Source organism: Oryctolagus cuniculus, chromosome 18 (genome assembly GCF_964237555.1).
Source record: "Oryctolagus cuniculus chromosome 18, mOryCun1.1, whole genome shotgun sequence".
NCBI classification, from domain to species: Eukaryota; Metazoa; Chordata; class Mammalia; order Lagomorpha; family Leporidae; genus Oryctolagus; species Oryctolagus cuniculus.
In genome coordinates, this window is record NC_091449.1 from 20,557,174 (window position 1) to 20,579,809 (window position 22,636).

The 22,636-nt window shown below is 50.0% G+C and overlaps 2 protein-coding genes across 3 annotated transcripts; both read right to left on the reverse strand.

Annotated features, from left to right (window-relative positions):
- Positions 1 to 1,013: 1,013 nt before the first annotated feature.
- Positions 1,014 to 11,792, reverse strand: LOC108175445 (zinc finger protein 181). Its single transcript, XM_070062511.1, is given in 7 exon segments — positions 1,014 to 1,927; positions 1,929 to 2,403; positions 2,406 to 3,338; positions 5,257 to 5,340; positions 5,556 to 5,676; positions 8,286 to 8,355; positions 8,908 to 11,792. Coding segments are annotated over 7 exon segments (1,890 nt in total). The 5' UTR covers positions 9,018 to 11,792; the 3' UTR covers positions 1,014 to 1,830.
- Positions 11,793 to 13,713: 1,921 nt separating this feature from the next.
- Positions 13,714 to 22,636, reverse strand: LOC100342015 (zinc finger protein 134). Of its 2 annotated transcripts, XM_070062512.1 has the most exons (5): positions 22,491 to 22,636; positions 21,251 to 21,289; positions 19,365 to 19,486; positions 18,761 to 18,883; positions 13,714 to 18,147 (listed from the first exon to the last, which is right to left on the reverse strand). In XM_070062512.1, exons 1-5 carry the CDS (start codon positions 22,619 to 22,621, stop codon positions 16,859 to 16,861), a joined length of 1,704 nt encoding a protein of 567 aa, XP_069918613.1. In that variant the 5' UTR covers positions 22,622 to 22,636; the 3' UTR covers positions 13,714 to 16,858. The 2 variants fall into 2 exon arrangements, with proteins under 2 accessions (XP_069918613.1, XP_069918614.1); XM_070062513.1 differs by lacking the exon at positions 18,761 to 18,883.

The window sequence follows — 22,636 nt, forward strand, 5'->3', positions numbered from 1 at the left end:
TTCCAACCAGGTCTCCCACAAGGGTGGCAGGGCCCAAATACTTGAGTATTAGCAGAGAGCCGACTTGGAAGCGGAACAACAGACTCACACCAGCAGTCTGGTGTTGCATGCAGCAGCTTAAGCCGCGTGCCCCAGCGCTGGCCCCAGGGAAAGCGAGAGCCGCTGTACCTCGCCAGGGGACCCGGTACTAGAGGTGACGCTGAGGACTCAGGGAGTCTGGGCTCACTGAGCAGAGCCCCACCTCTCCACCAGGCGAGGTGCCTTGTGTCAGTTCGAGTCCCGGCTGCTCCACTTCCGATCCAGCTCTCTGCTGTGGCCTGGGAAAGCAGTGGAAGATGGCCCAAGTGCTTGGGCCCCTGCACCCACGTGGGAGACCTGGAAACAAGCTTCAGGCTCCTGGCTTTGGATTGGCCCAGCTCCAGCCATTGTGGCCATTTAAGGAGTGAACCAGCAGGTGGGACGATCTCTCTCTCTGCATCTGCAACTCTGCCTTTCAAATAAATAAATCTTTACAAAAAAAATTAATAAACCACATGCTGGGCGTGAAAACCCAGAGTCATACGCTAATGGAACCAAGAGGTTAGCGACAACCCAGGATGGTGTTCAGGATGTGGACCTCGCGGGAGGCCCGTAGGTCTCTGGGGACGCGCCTGCAGCAGGTGGTTCTCCCCAGGGCTCCCTGCGTCAGCACTTTCTCTACTGCCGGCGTGCCTGAGATCTGTCCCCGCCACGCTCTACCACTGCCGGTGCAGCTGCACCATCCTGGATGTGCGCCTCCAAACTGAGCTGAATGAGCCTTATCCTCTGGACAGTGTGTTGCCATGGGTACTTCGTTATAGTAACAAAAAGCTAATCTAGTGCTCATCACATAATTAGCACTCACCCAGTAAGATTCAATCAAAAACCACACCCACAGTCAACACTGCTCTAATCTCCCACTAAAGGCTATAGTATGGCTAAAACAAATTCTTCAAGAAGTAGTAACACTTTTTTCAAAAGTCACAGAGAGTTCATTATATACAAAATAATTTTTATTAGAGACCAAAAATTTTATTAATACTATTTTTACTTCTTTGACAGCTTTAATTTTCAACAGTGTACAATTTACTGGAACCACTAAATGGCTAGATATTTGCACATAACAATTGGTTAAAAATAATTTGTAGGGCCCGGCACTGTGGCGTAGCAGGTAAAGCTGCTGTCTGCAGTGCTGGCATCCCATGTGGGCACTGGTTGGAGTCCCCAGCTGCTCCACTTCCGGTCCAGCTCTCTGCTGTGACCTGAGAAATCAGTAGAAGATGGCCCAAGTCCTTGGGGCCCTGCATCCACGTGGGAGACCCGGAGGAAGCTCCTGGCTCCTGGCTTCAGATCAGCCCAGCTCCGGCTGTTGCAGCCATTTGAGGAGCAAACCAGCAGATAGAAGACCTCTCTCTCTCCTCTGCCTCTTCTCTCTCTGTGTAACTTTTACTTGCAAATAAATAAATAAATCTTTTAAAAAAATTTTTTCTATAGAGCATATGAGCAAAACTATGTTACTGCTCTGAGAAATGTATATTTATTTATAATAAACTTGCTTGCTCTCCTGTAGGATTCTGTTTACAGTGCTGCTGGCAAACAAGATTTAGACATAATGCCTAACCCTGCAGGTTGCCTTACTGTTAATCTGATGTCTAGCAAGATAGCTTAGTGGACACCTGGCACATGTCTCACACTGCGGGAGCTCTTTAATGTACAATGAGGAATGCGGTAAACTAAAGGACTTCGACTTCTAGTTTTCTGCATTCATAGAGCTTCTCTCCGGCAGAAGTTTGGCTTTTGCTGACTTAGGATCTACGGCTGAGGTTTACTTTGATTCCTGCTTTCACTCGCACCTGGTCTCTCACATGCATAGTCATTCAAATGGTCCGATGACTTTCCCACACTCACTGGCTTTATCGCAGCTATGGGTTCTTTGATGGGCGGTGAGATTGGAGCCTTTGCTGAAAGCTTTTCCGCATTCACCACACTGATATGGTTTCTCTCCAGTGTGAGTTCTCTGATGCACAGTAAGGTTGGAGCTACAGCTGAAGGCCTTCCCGCACTTAATACATTCGTAAGGTTTCTCTCCAGTGTGGATTCTGTGATGCTGAAGAAGGGACGATCTGTGACTGAAGGCCTTCCCGCAAATACTGCATTCGTAAGGTGTCAGTCTGATGTGATTTCTCAAATGCATATCCAGTGATCCGGGCTGGCTGAAGGACTTCCTGCATTTCTGACACTCAAAGGGTCTTTCGTCCGTGTGCAGACTCTGATGCTGAATGAGAAGCGGGAGGCTACTGAAGGTCTGCAGACACTGGTTGCATTCACATTGCTTCTCGATGGTATGAATCCTCTGATGTCGAGTAAGGTGGGAGCTACAGCAAAGGCTTTCCCACAGTCGCTGCATTCATACGGTTTCTCTCCAGTATGGATTTTTTGGTGGTGAATGAGAGATGACCTATGAATGAAGGCCTTCCCACACACTGGACACTCATAGAGTTTTTCTTGCGTGTGAATCCTCAGGTGTTCAATGAGATGTGAGACACGACTGAAAGACTTCCCGCAGCGCGTACATTCATACGGCTTCTCTCCAGTGTGAGTGCTCTGATGATTCGTAAGCGATGAGACGTGATTGAAGGCCTTCCCACATTCAGCGCATCGGTAAGGTTTCTCTCCGCTGTGGCTTATCTGATGTCGAGTAAGGGATGAGCCGTGGCTAAAAGTCTTCCCACATTCGTGACACTCATAGGGTTTCTCCCCTGTATGAATTCTCCAGTGGCGATTCAGGACTGACCGTTTGCCAAAGGCTTTCCCACATTCTCTACATGCATAGCCTTTCTCTCGATTACACAAAGTCTGGCGAAGGCTAAGCGATGTGCCCCGGTTGAAGGCCGCTGCAGCTTCATTAGAGTTCAGAAGCTTCCTCCCACCACTGGCGCCCTCATTCCTGACAACGGACGTTCTTGGTGGGCTTGTCTTCAGCGTGTCACAGGCTCGGAACTTTGCTTCAGGAGAAAGTCTGTGCTGTTCAGAACAGGTGGGCTTTAAGTGGAAGGTGCTTCTAAACGCATTGCACTTGTTAAAAGCTTCCCCGGTGGGGCTCTCTCTACAGGGGAGAGGCACTGGTCTGAAATGTGTTCCCCGGCTCCTGGGCCTCCCCTCCTCCGTATCTCTGCACTCCTGGTCCTTACTGGCATTTGAAAATTCACAACTCGGTTTTACAGTTTTTTCTGTTCTTTCTATTTCTGTTTGGGGTGACTCCTCATTATAAAAATCCCCTTTTGTTGATAATTCCTTGCTTTCCCATCTTGGTTCCCAATCTGAAATATATAAAGAAAGTAAAGTGGTGCTTTTTCTCTACTTCTTTTTTTTTCTTTTTTTTTCTCCCTCCCTCCCTCCTTCTTTCTTTCTTTCTTTCTTTCTCTCTTTCTCTCTTTCTCTCTTTCTCTCTCTCTTTCTCTCTCTCTTTCTCTCTCTCTTTCTCTTTCTTTCTTTCTTTCTTTCTTTCTTTCTTTCTTTCTTTCTTTCTTCCTTTCTTTCTTTCTTTCTTTCTTTCTTTCTTTTTGACAGGCAGAGTGGACAGTGAGAGAGAGAGACAGAGAGAAAGGTCTTCCTTTGCCATTGGTTCACCCTCCAATGGCCACCGCGGCCAGTGCGCTGCGGCCGGCGCATCGTGCTGATCCGATGGCAGGAGCCAGGCACTTATCCTGGTCTCCCATGGGGTGCAGGGCCCAAGCACTTGGGCCATCCTCCACTGCACTCCCTGGCCACAGCAGAGAGCTGGCCTGGAAGAGGGGCAACCGGGACAGAATCTGGTGCCCCGACCGGGACTAGAACCCGGTGTGCTGGCACCGCAAGGCGGAGGATTAGCCTAGTGAGCCGCGGCACCGGCCGCTCTACTTCTTAAAAAGAAATTTCTAGGATGGAAACAGGAGAAATAAAACCCCTGGAAAACACATGATTTTGACAAGTCCCACATTTCAGCTATTTCTGAGCAAAGCTCACAGGGAACGCAGACAGCTCACAGAGGCAAAAAGAGTGTCATTAGGGAAATGGGTAAATACAGGCAATCAGTTAAAATAAAAACGCAAGCAGGGCTGGTGCTGTGGCATAGCGGGTAAGTATGCTGCCTACAGTGCCAGCATCCCACATGGGCGCCAGTTCGCATCCCGGCTGCTCCATTTCCTATCCAGCTCTCTGCTGTGGCCTGGGAAAGCAGTGGAAGATGGCCCAAGTCCTTGGGTCCTTGCACCTGCATGGGAGACCTGGAGGAAGCTCCTGGCTCCTGGCTTCAGATTGGCACAGCTCCAGCCGTTGCAGCCATCTGGGGAATGAATCAGTGAATGGAAGACCTTTTTCTCTCTCTCTGTGTAACTCTGACTTTCAAATAAATAAATAGGGGCTGGCACTGTGGAGCAGAGGGTTAAAGCCCTGGCCTGAAGCGCTGGCATCCCATATGGACACCAGTTCTAGTCCCGGCTACTCCTCTTCCAATCCAGCTCTCTGCTGTGGCCTGGGAAAGCAGTAGAAGATGGCCCAAGTCCTTGGGCCCCTACACTCCCGTGGGAGACCTGGAAGAAGCTCCTGGCTTCGGATCGGCGCAGTTCCAGCCATTGCAGCCATCTGGGGAGTGAACCAGCAGATGGAAGACCTCTCTCTCTGTCTCTACCTCTCTCTGTAACTCTGTCTTTCAAATAAATTAAATAAATCTTAAAATAAATAAATCTTTTTAAAAAATGCAAACTATCAGAAAGAAAATATGGAGGTCATTCTGGGTTCCAAGCCATCATTTTATACTATATTTATGTGAACAATGACATTTTATCTCATAGTCTTCTTCTCCAACCTTCAATTAATCTGTTTGCTGCCAGATTAATGATTAAAACACACAGTTTATACTACTACATTAAACCATTACAATGACAACAGAATAACCTAAGTACTACCTATGGGTCACAAAGGTTCAGGCTTTCTGAGTTGTTGTTTCTTGTGCTGCTTTGTTTCAAATAAAGAGCATTTTTAATTATTATGATGGCAAAAAATTATGATGACAAAAATCTCATTTTGATTAGATGACATAAGCAATACAGATAACAGTTTGGAAAAGAGGAACGATCATTTTGAAATTTACCTCTGGAATCCCTAAAGACAGCTCTCCTAAAATGCATCCACTCCCACTGCCAGCATCTTTCACAGAGACTTCCTTCGCCTAACTCACACCATTAGTCGGAAACGTACCTTTCGGTAGGTTTTTCTCCACCATCCAGGGCTCTTTTCCATCCTCCAGTAAAGTGACCACACATGGCTTAGCCACGGAGAGGCCTGCGTGTAGGAAGACAGAACTCGCTCAAACTGCAGCCACAGGGGTCAGAGGTCACCACAAAAGGCAGCAAAGGGAGGCGTGTTCACTAAGATGGGACGACACGCTTAGGGCCTGGCACAGAAGGGCTAAACAGCTCCTTGGGAACGTGGTATTCAGCCATTTACCATCTCCACGGCCCCTGGAGAAGGAGAAGTGGAAGGAGAGATATCCTCACCTAGAGAGACGAGGTTCTTGTAATTCTGGACCGTCACCTCCCTGTATAAGTCTCTCTGTGCAGAACTGAGCCATCCCCACTCTTCAGGAGAGAAGTCTACAGCCACATCACTGAATGTCACCTGAAACAGCAAGGACATTTAGCTCGGCCACCGCCCAGGCCTCACTGTACTGCCCCGCGGTCCCCTGTAGAGTAAAGGGACCAGGTTCAGGCAGTGATCTAGAATCTGGTCTCAGTTACGTAGTAACTGCATAATCACAGGCTTGCTGTACAACCAGGGTAAGACAAGTCTCAGAGGGCTGAAGGCCAGAGCCAGGAATTCCATCGAGTCTCCCGTGTGGGTGGCAGGAACCCAAGTACCTGAGCCGTCATCTGCTACCTCCCAAGATGCACATTAGCAGGAGGCTGGAACGGAGGGCTGAGCCAGGACCCGAATCCAGGCATCCCAAGTGGGATCAAAAGCCCGCAGCAGGGGCCGGCGCCGTGGCTCACTTGGCTAATCCTCTGCCTGCGGCGCCAGCACCCTGGGTTCTAGTCCCGGTTGCTCCTCTTCCAGTCCAGCTCTCTTTTGTGGTCCAGGAAGGCAGTGGAGGATGGCCCAGGTCCTTGGGTCCTGCACCTGCACGGGAGACCAGGAGAAGCACCTGGCTCCTGGCTTCAGATCGGCGCAGCACCAGCTGTAGCGGCCATTTGGGGAGTGAACCAACAGAAGGAAGACCTTTCTCTCTGTTTCTCTCTCTGTCTATAACTCTACCTGCCAAATAAATAAATAAATAAAGCCCGCAGCAAAAGCCTGCCCCTTCTGCCACTGCCATTTTGGTACATGTTGCTATTGACTAGTGACACAGGTCTTTGGCTTCAAACGGGGTGATTTGCGTTTGTCAGGAGTTGGGGAAATACTGAAACATCAAATGCCCTGCCGCTGCAGAAAGCCCTCTCCACAGACGCAGGGCAGAAAGTAAACAGCCGCACCCCTGAACAAGCATGAACACAGGGGCGAGCCACTGAGGAGTCGGCAAGCAGACGCGAGCTCCGTCCACAGAGCCAAGCAGACGGAGCACGTTGTCCAGGTAACTTGTCCTCAGGTGAGAGGCTTCACAGCACAGTCTGCTACTTACACTTCCTTATAACTGGAATGGCCACCATGCTAGTCAGTCACCTTTATTTCTCAAAGGAAAAATAAGATTTATAGTCCCTTTATGTTAAGCAGGTGGTTTCAACTTGGGAACCAGGAGTCTAGGTTAAACTCTCTCTCTCTCTCTCTCTCTCTCTCTCTCACACACACACACACACGGGGGGGGGAGTACTGTCTTTCTCAATGTTTGCGTTTCAAAACGTTGGTCCCAAGGGCCTTAAGAACAGCTTGACAAACCAGTAAAACTGGCAAGAGACCTATGCAGCTTTTAGAAAGATGTGCACATGCCTCAGAGGGGCAGTTCTATCATTAGTCCTTCTCAAAGAAATGCGCTGAGAAAACAGGGGTGTCTCCACCTTTTAGTAGGGAAGAAAATTCCTTTTTACTTTTGGCTCATATGTACACTCTTCCAGGTATTAGGGTTGTTCCAGCCTTATCATATCTTTTCCTACTTTCCACAATGGTTTTTAAATGATTAGCTTCTATAAATGTCATCTCATAAACCAAATTAAAAACTCAACACTATGTCAAATGCATAAAAGTTTCATTCCACAAATGCAAAGCTACTTCACACTGTTCTGAACATATACTAACGTCACTGTATTAACAGCTTGCAGAAGGAAATCCACACCCCCTCATGAGATACCTTCTGCTCTCTGTGTAGAGCTGGGTTCCTCAGCCTTGACACCTCTGACGTCCGGGGCTGCATAATTCCTGGCTGGTAGGAGCTGTCCTGTGCATTAGCCGCATCCCTGGTTTCTACCCCCATCCCACCGCCATCCTGGTTATGGCAACCAAAAAACCCAGAAATGCCTCTCGACATGACCAAGTGGCCCTTATAGTGGAGCCAAAGGGGAAGAAAATCACCCGTATTTGAGAACCACCCACCTCTTTAAAGAGAAAGAAAAGGAAGGTGGGATTAGAGAGGCAACAGCCTAATTATACAAAGTTTTATAATCACTGAAAAACTCTGACTTCTATTCTGAGAAAAGGCCGCTGAAATGTTTCAGCTGAGGATCGACAGCATTCCACGTATCCACGGGATCACCGTACCAGCTGTCCCGAGCAGAGAGAGGGCTCGGGCAGAGCAGGAGAGCCACCCAGGAGGCTCCTGCAGTGAGGCAGGGAGCTGGGGCCAGGGCAGCAGCAGTGAAGGCAGTGACGGAGACCAGTGGGCAGGTCCTAAGTATTTCCAAAGACAGTACCTGAGTGGGCCTTCCAAGTAAAAAGGAGGAATCAAGGACAATTCCAGACATCCCGTGGGCAACCGAAAAGCCTGCCCCATCAGCCACTGACCACGTGATACAGCTTCGGCAACCGTAAATAACCTCAAATTCTAAGTTTGCATTCTGAATTGTAATAAAAGAAATTCCTTTGGGCACAAGACTCTACAGCAAGTCTTCCAGTAGAAAGCTAGGGCACTAGGACAGTACCGTGGCGCTCTCTGGCGGGTGCCACCCTCTCTTACAACCAAGGGAGCGGGAGATCCGGTCCCTCAATGGCCGCCACAGAGCGAGGACTGGCCGAGGAGGCAAAGCAAACACCCAAGACCCAGGGAAGCAAGTGTCCCACGGTGTGGGGGCATACCGACTCACCTGAAACATCACTTTGCAATTTCCAAAAATGCAAGCAATCCAAGCTCTTATCTTACGAATGGGCAGTGTTCTGAGAAGACAGAATAAAGGAAAAAAAACAGTGATCAAAAGTCGGGCTTATCTTGCAGCTCTGTGCCAGCACTGGGGCGCCAGTCCCCTCCCCGGGAACTCGCGGGTGTGTCCTGGCACAGGTCGTGGGTCTCCCCCTGCGAGGACAGCAACCCTCCACACACCAGGGGCACACGCGCAGGACACAGCTGCAACGTCAGACACCACCCCCACGGAATCCCAACTTCCATCTTAAACGGCGACAAGGCTGCACCCCTCATCTGTTGGGGGTCACGGGTGGGCGACATCAGATCTACCGTCTGTGGCGTCCGCCGTGGGTGCGTGCTGTGCGTGCTCTCTCGCCCCGTCCCACGCACGGCGGCTCTGAGGGGTGAGCGCCTCACAGCAGCCCCGGAGAGGCGACGGTCCTGCCCGAGGTCCCCCGCGATGCCGCCCGCCGCCGGCCTCCCGTGACCCGCAGCTGCGGGACTCCCGGGAGGGACCCCGCCGGCACCTCCGTGTCTCACTCGTGAGTGGACGCCGGCCCCGGGAACCACACCGCCCGGCGTCCTACCGGATCCCAGGAGCCGGCGCCGGGCCGCCGACGACCGCGGGGCTAGCCAGGAGCGGCGCCCACGGCCGCGCGAGTTTCCCAGAGTCCTCCGCGTCCGGCACGGCGGCCATTCGCGCACCGGAAAACCACACCTCCCAGGAGCCTCTGCGGGGGCGACGCGCCCAGCGGCTCAGCCGGGATCGTAGCACGCAGTCGGCTTGCTGTGAGGACAGTGGCGCTCCGACCACGAAACTACATTTCCCAGAAAGTCAGGCGGCTGCGACAAGGTCTTCGGGCTCATCCGTGCACTCACAAGTACATTTTTCACTTGGGTAGTTGCAGGCGTCCCTGACTCCTCTCGTTCACAGCCCGGCAGCCACGCTGTCCGGGTCAGGAGGTCGTATTTAGCGCCCACCTTCCGGGACTCCAGTTCCCAGAATGCACTGCAGCCTGTCCAGCTTTGCCCCGCCCACCAGGGCCGTTTCCCGGAAGTCCGTGCGGGCGCGTCAACTCCACGGTGCTAGTAAGGGTCCTTCGAGGGTCCGTACATGCCCCGGAAGGATTTGAAACACTGAACTCCAGTGAGCGCTCCCAAGGCAGGGGCCCTCACCCCGGGAGAGAATCCCCCTCCCACGACCCAGCCCGGCGTCCAAAGGGCGATGGACGTCAGTGTCCAGATGCCAGAGCAGACTACTGTTGCTGTATGAGTCGGTTGTCTGCTTTCTTTTTAAATTTAAATTATTTACTGTTTGCAATTAAACACCATGTGTCTGAATGTTCTTGTCAGAAACCAGGTGGGATATTCGTTAGGCAATGCGTCTCCACTGATAGGCCGGGGGCTATGGCGTGTAAGCCCTGTAGCAGCCCTAGCTTTGAAGGCATGGCATCAGCTGCAATGGCTGACGCACAGTGTGTCCCCTCCTATGACCTTATTGCACGATGACACTGTTTCCCAGAACTACCAACCTACGCTCCTACTCGAGTCATTGCTTTGGTGGCTATTAGTGCCCCATTTGTGAAACAGATTTTTCCAGTGTTCCGTGTGAAACTAAGTTGTGTCTTAAGTTATCCTTTTTTTTTTTTTTTGGTTAAGTATTTATTTTCATACGTGAACATTTTTAAAAAGAAATACTGTATTTATTTATAGGCAACAAAAGTGTCAATCTATGGAATCTGCAAGGAAAACTACATAAATAAGCCATAAAGTACACAGGATAAAGATGGCTATTTTTTTAAACTGTTTTTCCATGTATTATCAAGTTGAAAATTTTAAAATAGTATTCTTTACAAGAGCTTACAACACATCTCTTACATGAAGATAAATAAGATTGCAAGATATGTACAACTAAAACTATAGAAGATTGTTCAGAAAAACTAAAGATTTAATAAAAGGAGAGGTATACCATGTTTATGGATTGGAACACTCCACATTGTTACTGTTTTAATTCTCTTCAAATTGATTTATAAAGTGGTCTTCAAATAGTTCATGAAAAGCACACATGACAAACTATGCATGGATTTCAATTTTTTTGTCACCAAAATAAACTCCAGCTAACTTGTTATAACATGTCAACACAGGGTCTGGTTTTGAGGCATTAGGAAAGATGACGCCAGCCCCATCAGAGCAACATGAATTCTGCTAAAACTGAAACAAGAATAGACATCAAATCTATGGTGAAGACTGGGTAGGAGAGTGAAAAATGTATGTAGACTGCCCCAAAGAAATGAGATAGAGCAGATTACACATCTCAGCAAAGGACAAGAATGTTGGCAGACCGTCTACATCAATTTGGGAGGAAACATCTCTTCCGTGCCCTAACTGAAGAGGACCAACGACTAACAGCAGAAACAAAGTGCCAGCACCAAATACCTCTACAGGCTCATCTTACGCAATTCCGACTGAAAAGGTTGGGCACACTTTCTGCTTGATGGCTGCCAAAGCTGCAGACAAGAACAGTGCTTTTAATGGAAATTTTATACAAGTGGGATCAAGATCTAAAGCGTTTTTTCAAATTATATAACGAGAGATGAATCATGGCTTTACAAATATAATCCTGAACACACAGCACAAAGCAGTAGCTACTAAGAGTTGGAACTAATCCAGTCAAAACAAAAGTGAACCAGCCAAGACAAACTGTCAAGGCAACAGTTTGGGGGTGGGGGAGGGGTATTAAAGCATTTTTCTTGTTGGCGCTCTGGAAGGCCAAGGACCAATAACATCTGCTTACCGTGAACGTATTCTGAGACTGTCAAAGCTTTGGCAGAAAAATGCCTGGGAAAACTTCTCCAGAGTCCTTCTCCCCCACAACAATGCTCCTACTCATGCCTCTCATAAACCAAGAGCAATCTGGTGAGAGTTTTTCAATGTTTATTTTCATCTACTTGAAAAGCAGAGTAGTAGAGACAGAATTTCTTCCATATTCTGGTTCACTCCATATTCTGGTTCACTCCCCAAATGCCTGCAACAGCCACGGCTGAGCCAGTCATGAGCCCAGAACTCCATACAGGTCTCCCCTGTGTGTGGCAGGAGTCCAAGCACTCGGACCATTAACTGCTGTCTGCCAGGATGTTTCAGAATTAAAGCAGGGGGCCAGCACTGTGGCATAGCAAGTAAAGCCATATGGGTGCCAGTTCAAGTCCTGGCTGCTCCACTTCCGATACAGCTCTCTGCTGTGGCCTGGGAAAGCAGTAGAAGATGGCCCAAGTCCTTGGACACCTGCACCCACATGGGAGACCCAGAAGAAGCTCCTGGCTCCTGGCTTCAGATTGGCACAGCTCCAGCCATTGTGGCCGTTTGGGGAGTGAACCAATGGATGGACAACTTCCTTTCTCTCTCTCCTTCTCTCTCTCTCTCCCTCTGCCTTTCAAATAAATAAATCTAAAAAAAAAAAAAAAAAAAAAAAAAAAAAAAAAAACAAAACACTGGATTAGAAGCAGAGTAGCCAGGACTCAAACCAACAATCTGGTAAGGGATACAGGTGTCCCAAGCAGCAGCTTAGCCCATTGACCACAGCGCCCACCCTTGCTGAGAGTTGTGACAGGAAATCATGAAGCGTCACTTTATAGTCCTGATCTTGTTCCTCTTGACTTTTTGGTTCCGAATCCTCAAATATCTTGACAGGGCACCCACTTGTCTTAACAATGTAAAGCAAAACAAAACAAGACTACAAGGACATGACTGGATTCCCAGAACTGGTTTTTTTTTTTTGGGGGGGGGGGGAGGATAGATTAAATGGCTTCTAGCATCATTTACAACAGTGTCTTGACCCTAATAGAGTTTGTTGAGAAATAAGGCGTCCATTTTTATCTTTCAATTATACTCTTTCATGAACTTGCTGAAGTTCCTTCATATATATTCCATGCACTCCCGATCCAAATCACACAACACTTTTGAGGAATATGACAAGAGAGTTCTAAAATCCATATGGAAATGATAAGGGCAAAAAATTCTTCCTAAGGTACAGATTTAAAATACTACATTACTTGATTTGAAGATACATTATACAATTACGATATGTAAGACTTTAAGATAATCAGCAAAAATACACAGGAAAAATATCTATAAACAGACCAACATATACAAGATCAAATGAATTTCAACTAAGGTGCAACAGCAACTCAGTAAATAGTACTGTCAACAGGGAGCAATTGAGTGTCCACATTTAAAATTAAAACAAAACAAAACAAAACAAAAAAAACTCCAGCCTCAAACCTCATACAGTATAAAAGAGTTAACTCAAAATGGATTATAAACCTAGGAGTATGAAACTTCTATTATGTGACAAAAGGGAAAAATTTTAGCTTGATAAATGCTTCCTACACACACAAAAACAGTGCTTAATTAAAAGGGAGGAAAATCCACATGTTCAACTTCATCAACAGTAATCACCTCTGCCACAGGAAACACTCTATCAAGAAATGTTTTAAAATGTCACACGATAGAGTATTGACAAATCACATATTTAATGAAGGACTTGTATCCAATATTTAGTAAGATCTCTCAAAATTCAATAATAATATTTTAATGGACAAAAGATACATATTTAAAGATGTAGCGATGGCAGTAGCAAAACTAAAAATTCTCAAATTAGTCACTAGGAAATATATAAAATAAAATCACAGAGAAATTCCGCTACCTACCTAATGAGAATGGCAAACTCATTAGATCATGTTGGTGAGCTGCGCAAGCAACCAAAGTTCTAGTTACACCGCTGGAAACTGTGGAAAACAGTCTGTCAGTTTCTAAAGAGACAAACATCCACATACCAGCTGACTCCGTGTGTTTATGTCTGAGTTCTGATGCTCTGACAGCTGAGCGAGCTGGCCAGACTGCCCCTTCCACATTATCCTTTCTTCCGAGCTAGCGAAGGGCTTGACTAGTAGCACAACTCTATGCAATCAGTAATCCCAAATCTCCTGCCCCAACTGCTTCTCTAACTCTCACACTAAGCCAACACACGCTCTGCTGTAATGCATTCCAGGAGCAATTATCAGGTAACAAGAGCAATCCTCAGCCCAAAGTCCAGCTAACTTATTCAAACCAGCTCGCTACAAACTGCCCTTCCACGTCTTTCCTGTGGGATTCCCACAGAAGCTGTGGCCTAAGCCTTCCCCTTGCTCACTTCTGCCTCCTGACCAACACGGGTGCTCTCTGTAGCCCTGTGTGACATGATGTTCCCCCTTCTCTCAGGAACTGTAGGTAATAAATTCTTTTCCTCAACATTGGCCTATGTCATCACTTTGTCACAACTGAAATTAAAATCCCGTGGTTAGAAATGAGACACTCAGGCCTTTGTCTCCCAGCTATTAACACACAAGACAAGTATGTGAATGTTCACAGCCACTTTATTTGTAATAATCCCAAACTGGGAGCAACTCATGTTCCTTACCAGATATGTAGAACAAATTGTGGGATAACCACACGAGTATACTAGTCTAGACTAAAACAATGAAGTAATCAGACAAGGAACATGGAGGAATCCCAAAATAATTACACTGCGTAAAAAAAATAAAAACTTCTTTAGAACAATATTTTGGTATTCCATTCACATAAAATTCTAGAAAAGTTAAAAAGTCTGCAGTAGTCCCCTTGCATCCACAGGGCGTATGTACCAAGTGGATGTCGACAGTACCAAACCATGTATATAAGCAAACTGGCCTTTCCTACATATACATACATATGACAAACTTTGACTTATAAATAAGGCATAGCAGATTAACAAACATAGCTAATAAAACAATTCTAACAATGTACTAACCAACATAGCTAATAAAACAATTCTAACAATGTACCATAGGGACACACAATGTACCACAGGGACCAATACTGTGATGCAGCAGGTTAAGCCACCATTTACAACAAAAGGGTGCACCAGGTCAAGTCCCGACTACTCCACTGCCAATTCAGCTCCCTGCTAATGCTTCTGGGAAGGCAGTGGATGATGGCCCAAGCACTTGGGGCCTACCACCCATGTGGGAGACAAGGATGGAGTTCCAGGCTCCTGGCTTCAGCCTAGCCCAGATCTGGTTACTGTGCCCATTTGGTGAGTTGATCAATGGATGGAAGAACTATGTCATTCATTCTCACTCTCTCTCTCTAATAAATAAATAACCTTTTTCTTTAAAAAAAAAAAAACTAATAAAAGTAATTTAAAACTTGAATTATTTCTGAAATTTTTCATTTAGTATTTTTTGACTATGATTCACCACAGCAAAACTTTAGAGACTGTGGGGGTCCCACATCATGACAGGTTAAGCCACTGCCTGCAACACCAGCATCCCATGAGCACTGGGTTGAGTCCTGGCTGCTCCACTTTCAATCCAGCTTCCTGCTAATGCAATTGGGAAAGCAATGGAAGATGGCTCAAGTGCTTGGGCTCCTGCCACCCATGTGGGAGACCCAGATGGAATTCAGCCTGCCCAGCTGTTGCAGCCAATTGGGGAATAAACCACTGGATGGAGGATCTCTCTCTCTCTCCCTCTCTGTAGCTCCTTCAAATAAATAAATCTTTTTAAATAAAGAAAGACATACAGCGAGAGAAAAAGGAAAGGAAGAAAAAAAAAGCAGCTGGATAAAGGGGGATTTCTGTAAAGGATGAGGCAAATTTGTGGTTGAGAAATATGTTCATTATCATGACCGTGGTGAAGGTTGCATGGATACATAAAAATCATTCTTCACACTGAACATCAACTGCATCTACATAGAGCCTTCAAAAACTGGTTCAAGGGGGCCAGCACTGTGGTGTAGCGGGTGAAGCCACCTCCTGCAGTGCTGGCTTCCCATACGGGTGCCAGTTTGAGTCCCGGCTGCTCCATTTCCAATTCAGCTCTCTGCTATGACCTGGGAAAAAGCAGTGGAAGATGGCCCAAGTTCTTGGGTCCTTGCACCCATGTGGGAGACTCGGAAGAGTCTCCTGGCTTCAGATCAGCCCAGCTTTGGCCATTGTGGCAATCTGGGGAGTGAACCAGCAGATGGAAGATCGCTCTCTCTCTCTCTCTGCCTCTCTGTAACTCTCTGCCTTTCAAATAAATCTTAAAAACAAAACAAAAAAAAACGGTTCAGGGCAGGCATTTTGCCTAGTGGTTAAGATGCATGTCCCATATCTGAATATCTGGGTGACTCCCTGGCTCCAGCTCCTAATTCCAGCTTCCTGCCAATGCAGACCCTGGGAGGCCGTACTGATGGCTCAAATAGTTGTGTTCCTGCCACCTACCTAGGAGACGTGGTTGAGATCTCAGCTCCCAGCTTTGCCCCTGGGCCACTGCAAACATTTGGGTAGTGAACAAACAGATGGGGGCTCTTTCTCTAATAAATAAATAAAACAAATTTTTTAACAGTTCAACACGGAAATCTGGATCCTTCATTGGCAAACACATCTTAAATATGTTCTTCTTTGGGGGTCTGGTGCTGTGGCGCAGGTGCCCTGGCCTGAAGTGCCGACATCCCATATGGGTGCCGGTTCGAGACCCAGCTGCTCCACTTCCTATCCATCTCTCTGCTATGGCCTGGGAAAGCAGTAGAAGATGGCCCAAGTCCTTGGGCCCCTGCACCCACATGGGAGACCTGGAAGAAGCTCCTGGATCCTGGCTCCAGATCGGCTCAGCTCTGGCCGTTGCGGCCAACTGGGGAGTGAACCATTGGATAGAGGATCTCTCTCTTTCTGCCTCTCTGCTTCTCCTTTCTCTGTGTAAGTCTTTCAAATAAACAAACAAATATTTTTAAAAAATATGTTCTTCCTTTGGAAGGGACAGCCCTACACCAATGGAAGCAAAGCCTAGCAAGCAATAGATGCTAAATAAGTCACACGCCTAGACAACCAGCGCTTTTCTTGGTTTCTTTTTCTTGCCTGTATAGCAATGACCTTGAGGTAAGCAACCCAAATAGTCTTGACAATTCAGAAAACATTCAGATTATTTGCCCTACCAGTGATCTGAGCCACAGGAGTCGTTAAATCTGTAAGTTCTGAGAATACCTGAATACCCGAATCCCTCACAGCTATAGTGACCAGAATATTTCTCTAAGCACCACTGGGTAAGGCACATGCCTTCTGGTTTGCTGGCTCCAATTCTATTAACCCCATCAGTGTGTTAAGCTGATTAGGGTAAACTGTGATGGCCTCACGCCACTTGTGGTTTCCTACAGGGGACACAGTATAAAGACTGGCCGTCCCTCCGCTCACAGGGCGACCGGATGGTACATAGGAGATGGATTCTGCCATTGGCACCGGCAGGGAGAGCACTCAGGGAAGGGCCTCGTGCAGGTCAGACAGGGTAACGCACCTCCGGAAGCCTCCCCACACACTGCGGCTTGCACGTCAGGTGTGAGGTGTAGCCTTTGGCTGACGGCCACTTCACAACTCTATTCTCAGAGCTTTTCTGCCGTCATGCATTAACCAAGCAGATAACACTCTTGTATTCCACGGCCTTTCTTCAGGGCGAACCCTCTGGTACCAAGCGAGGGAAGGCCACTGGCTCAACACTCTCCGACATGATTTTGCCGATGTTGAATGAGGCTGGATTTGTGGCTAAAGCACTTCCTACGTTCACTACGCTCATACGGTCTTTCTTCAGCGTGGGTTCTCTGGTGTCGAAGAAGTGTAAATTTCAGACTGAAGGCTTTCCCGCATTCACTGCACGCGTAAGGCCTCTCCCCAGTGTGCACTCTCTGGTGTAAATTGAGGCTAGACCTGTGGCTAAACCATTTACCACATTCGGCGCATTCATAAGGTTTCTCACCGGTGTGAACTCTCTGGTGTGAGACCAGGCCAGAGCTTTGGCTAAAGAACTTGCCACATTCAGTACACTTGTAAGGCCTTTCTCCGGTATGGATTCTCCGGTGCCGAACAAGCATGATTTTGCGGCTGAAGAATTTTCCACACTCGCTGCATTCGTAAGGTTTGGCCCCTGTGTGAATTCTCTGGTGTCCAATTAGGCCAGACCGTTGTCTAAAGGATTTCCCACATTCTGTGCACTTATACGGCCTTTCTCCAGTGTGGATTCTCTGATGGCGAACCAGGGTGGTTTTACAGCCAAAGAAGTTCCCACACTCTACACAATTATAAGGCTTTGCCCCCGTGTGAACTCTCTGATGTTGAACAAGGCCATAGCTTTGTCTAAAGGACTTCCCACATTGCGTGCATTCGTAACTCCTGTCTCTGGCGTGGATTTTCTGGTGTTGAACGAGTCTGCATTTCCGTCTGAAAGCTTTGCCACATTCGCGGCACGCATGAGGCTTCTCTCCAGCGTGAACCCTCTGGTGCTGGCCGAGGCGGTGCTGCTGGCTGAAGGCCTTCCCGCATTCACGGCACCGGTATCGCCCGTCGCCAGTGGGAACGACCTCGCTGCACCCTGCGCTTCTGGGCGGACGCCCCCGGAGGTCAGCGGTCTGGTTGTGCAGAGGGCCTGGGTGGGGCAGGAGGTCCTCCCCATCGTCCCCGCACAGAAAGGGCTCCTCTGACAGGTGGCCTCTGCAGCCCGTAAGCGGTGACGCCCCGTCCTCCTCCCCGCTGGGGAGCCCCTCTCCGTCCTGATGCTGAGCGATGCTTAGGCTGAAGCAGAACTGTCTTCCACACGCCCCGCATGCCTGAAGCTTCTGCCCAGAGCAAATCCCCTGGTGTTCGGCCAAGAGCAAAACGTCCTTCATGACTGGGCCACACATCCCACATGGCTCGGCACTCTGCGTGGCCGAACCTGACCCGGGAGTCCTGATCCGCGGCACTGCTTGCAAAGTCGCCTCGGCATTCTCCATCCGAAACCAACAGCCTGAAAGCAGAGAAACACTGCCTGCCGTACATGCAGATGCGGGATAAAGAGGGCAGGCCATCCCAGACGCCTGCTCTGTAACTCCAGGATCGAACACACGGGGCTCCTGGGAGGATGAGGCAGCCGCAGCTGGGCTGAGGCAGGTTCCATACCGAGCCCGGCAGCACTGCACCACTGGGGGCTCTGGGGAGGAACAAGAATACAGTACAGCAAAGGGCGCGCTGTGAGCCTGACTCGCTGATCTGCCGACGGCTTTCAGCAGGGGCTTCTCGGCGGCTGACCTGGGAGCCCTGAACGGAAGGCTGTGCCCAGATCTGGGAAAACCAACCGCATCTGAGAAGCTGCCGAAGCACAATGCAGGCCCGGAGCACGTCTCACAGCGCGGTATGTGCAGCTCCTTGTTGGAGAGCACGACAGGTGGGCAGGAACGGGGCAGACTTTCAGGCAAGAGGGGTGTGCTTAGCTCTGGTCAGAAATCAAACAGGAGGGGTAAGTGGGGAAAATGCCAAGAAAAGGAGAGACTGAAATGAGTTATGGAGCCTGTCTTGGCAGACACGCTGGGTGCCAGGAGAACCCAGTCCTGACACTGAACTATCCCTGCCTTGTCGCTTACCAGGGCCAGGTCCCCTCCAAGTCCCTAGTGCCACAGCTGGCCCAACGCCTGCCCTGCCAGGTGCCCAGGTGCCTTCCCCCGCCTCCAGCCGGACAACTACACGGATCTGGGAAGAAGCAAATCCTAAGAGAAAGACAAAGCAGCTAAGTGGATGGACACCAACAGCCAGAGCACCCAGCCCACCGGGAGTGACAACCAGTATTACAAGAAGAACCTTGGAGAAACGTCCTCTAGGATCGGCCCCCTGCCCCCAAAACTGGTTCTCCAGCTGACGCCTGTGATTCCTGACATGGGGCAAGAGGCAGCGTCAGCTGGAGGAAGGAGGGTGCAGTAAAGGGCAGAGAGGGGCGGCAATCCCGGACGGTCCCCCGACAAGGTGAAGCCACGTCAAGTGGAAGCCACGGGCCCCCATATCCTTCCCTAGAAGGCCTGAGGGCACCAGACGCTGGGGCTCCGTGGGAGAGGGTGAGGAATGCCTGAAGCCTAGGAAGAAGACCCAGGAAGGAGGCAAGGTCCACTGGCGGCTGTGGGAAGGGAAGAGAGAGCCCTGCAGAGAGGAGGAGGGGCCAGCCCAGCCCGGACGCTGCGAGGGTGAGGGACTTACCCAGCGAGGCCACCAGGGTGAAGTTGTCCAGCATCACATCCCGGTACAGGAGTCTCTGAGGCTCGCCAAGGAGCTGCCACTCCTCCCAGGTGAAGTCCACAGCCACATCCTCCAAGGTCACCCTGCCATACCATGATGGGCACAGCAGTGTCTCTAAGCAGCCCCTCTCCCAGGGCCCTCTCTATCCCTGGCTCCCTAAACCCAGTCCCTCCCACCCTCCTCTCAGGAAGGCTCACGGGAGGCGGAGGCCGGATAGCACCACAGTCCCCTCGCTGTGTCCCCCACATCAACTGCAGACATGTGGGCAGGTAAATGCTGAGCCCTGGGACTGACGAATTCCCCTGGGCATGCCTTCCAGTTCATGCCTCCCGTACCAGCGAACACGGGCCCAGCGTCCTCCCTCACCTCCTAGGGCCCAGCCCCTGGGAGCCTCAGTTCACGCTCTCCCTTGGCCACATCCCTCTGGGCACCATCAATCACACACATTTGGATTCTCACTGCCACTGTCCATGCCCTGCGTATACCATGGGCATCTCCCTGAGCTCCGGGGAGAACCCAGAAAACACTGGGAAATGTAAGGGTGATTCCATCCCGAGTCCCACATCTGACAGCCCACAGGGCCAGGGAAGGCCTCTGGCCCTGCTGTCCAGACCTCTCCACCTCGTCCTGGCCCCTGCTTCAACCTCACATGCAGGTGGCAATACCTTAAGCCCTCTTCTACTGCTGTGCTGCGCGCATCACGGCCTCCCCTATCGCAGCTGTCCTCTTCCCATCAAAGCCTCATTCAGTGCCCAGCTCCCCTGGCCGCCCATCTATCACCGACTCTCCCACTGGCCCCTGAGCTTATTTGTAAGCCTAAGTAAATTCTCCAGCCCCACCAATGGTCACCATTGGACTGGTGAGCCTTGACAAGGGGGAGTAAGTGCAGGCTTTGGGCTGTCATGTCACCTCCATCACTGCTGTCCTCCCATGGTCACACCCCTGGGAAGCTCTGGCCATCTGCCATAGCCACCTCAAACCCCACAGCCACCTCTCTGGCGTTACCTCTCTGTGACATTCACCAACCCTAGGCAGGTGCCCAGTAACATGGTCACCATGACCTGAAGATTTCGCCTCCTAAATGGGACTCACAGCTCTGCCCCAGGCCACACACAGGTCACCAACTTGTGCTGTCCTCAGCATGAACCTCTTGCCTGAACTCCAGCTGTGTGTCCAGCTGTCCACTCACTCACTCCACTCAGGGTCTCTGGAACATCACAAACGGACCATAGCCCAACCTACCGCCTGATAATTCTTCTGAAACTCACACCTACAACTGACTTCCCCTTCTCAGTTGATGGCATCTCCTTCCTGCTAGCTGCAAGGGTCAAAATTCCATCCATCTCTCGATCACAGAGTCTGATTGGATATATTTTAAAAGCAAATCCAGGAGCCGGCGCCATGGCTCACTTGGCTAATCCTCCGCCTGCAGCACCCGCATCCCATATGGGTACCAGGTTCTAGTCCCAGTTGCTCCTCTTCCAGTCCAGCTCTCTGCTGTGGCCCGGGAGGGCAGTGGAGGATGGCCCTAGTCCTTGGGCCCCTGCTCCAGGCCTGACTCCCTCATCCTGGCTCGCAGGTCCTCTAAGACATACAGAGGCCTGTGACAGCCGCCTGCCAGCTCTGTCTCACCACTGTTCACTGGCACATGCTGACCCTCTGCCTACAACACCTGCCACAGAACATTCTACAGGTGGCCAGAAACTGGCCTAGATGCCAGATCAGGTGTCTGATGACACATTACCCCAGGCCAAACTGAGTAATGTGGCAGACAAGCAGTAGCAGGATAAATCCAGGAGACCATATGGGTCATGGGGAGGTATGGAAGGGGGACACTATCCACTCACCTGTGCGTGGTTCGTGAACACATCTGAAGCCATGGAAACCTGTGGGAAGAGTGAGACTGTGAGCGAAAGGCACCCATGCTGCGCCCCAAGGGATCGCCTGATCATGCCCTGCAAGGTGACCTTGGGCTAACTGACCAAGTTTTGGGTTTCAGTCCTTGGTGCGACCTCTTACCTGCTATGTGACCCAGGACAAGGATTCAACTTTCCGGTGCCTATCTTCACTGAATGGACCTAAGAATGGCACCCACATCCTGGGGCTGGAACGGGTATCGAATGCATCAGTAATTACGCATCGAGTGCTAAGTAGGCTCTATCACTATCCACAAAATCAAGTCTTCTGTCAATGTTTTCAGTGTAAATCATGTGATGGGTCTTTGAAAGTATGAGGATGCAATACTGTGATGTTTAGTGTTTTCACGTATGGCTCTGGGAGTATATTATGGTGTTAAGCACATTTGCATTGCATGCACAAATTTAACTTGCTAAATTCCCACAGTTCAGTGTTTACATGCACACTTTTAGAGGAACGTTGCTCCCTTAATGTGGAAGCGAGTGGTTGTTCCATTTCTCCCTAAGTTAAACCGGGGTGTGGTGACTCCAAGGCGGGGGGTACCTTCTCTGTTCTCAAAGATCCACGCACCACTGCATAGCCACTCCGGTCCGGCAACAATGTTCCCTGTCCCCCTGCGCCTCCTGTCTGCCCGTCTCTCCTCTCCTCATCAGTCACCCCTGCCTTCTATCCCCAGTCGGCCGGCTTCTTAGTACCCTTCGGGAACCTTTTAAAATCGCCCCTGGGATCCAGTCTTTCTGATGACAACCGTCCGGGGCCACCAGTGCCCTCAGATTAGCTCATCTGCTCACGGGTCCCAACGCTTCCCAGTCGCATCCGCAGGCTCTGCACACCCTGGTCCCTCTGTAAGGGACATCTCTCATCACTCCGCGTGTCAAAAACAGGGGACCTACCCGTACCGCCCCTGGACTGCCCCGAACAGAGAGCTGTGGCTGCAGTGCCCCGAGCAGGCGCCTTCACTCGGGGCTCCAGCGGGGTGGCGAGATCGGACAGGTCAGCACCAGGGGACGCAGCACCAGCCTCAGCGGGCAAGCGCAGGCGACCCAGCCAAACCCCGACGCCAGCCTGCTCCGAGCGAGGAGTCGCCCCAGAGAGCGCCCTCCCGAGCCACAGACCCGCCCCCATGCACCGTGAGCGACGCCTCGGCTCACGCCTTCCCGCTCCCTTTACCTTGGGCCGGACCAAGAGCTCAGACCCTGTCCAGGTGGACCGACCCAAGAGTCACCAAAAGGACCGCCGCCGCAGGGGCGCCGGAAGTCCCGCCTGGACGTGCCCAAGCGTCCCTCTGCAAGGGCCCCCATTGGCTTAGCGCCGCA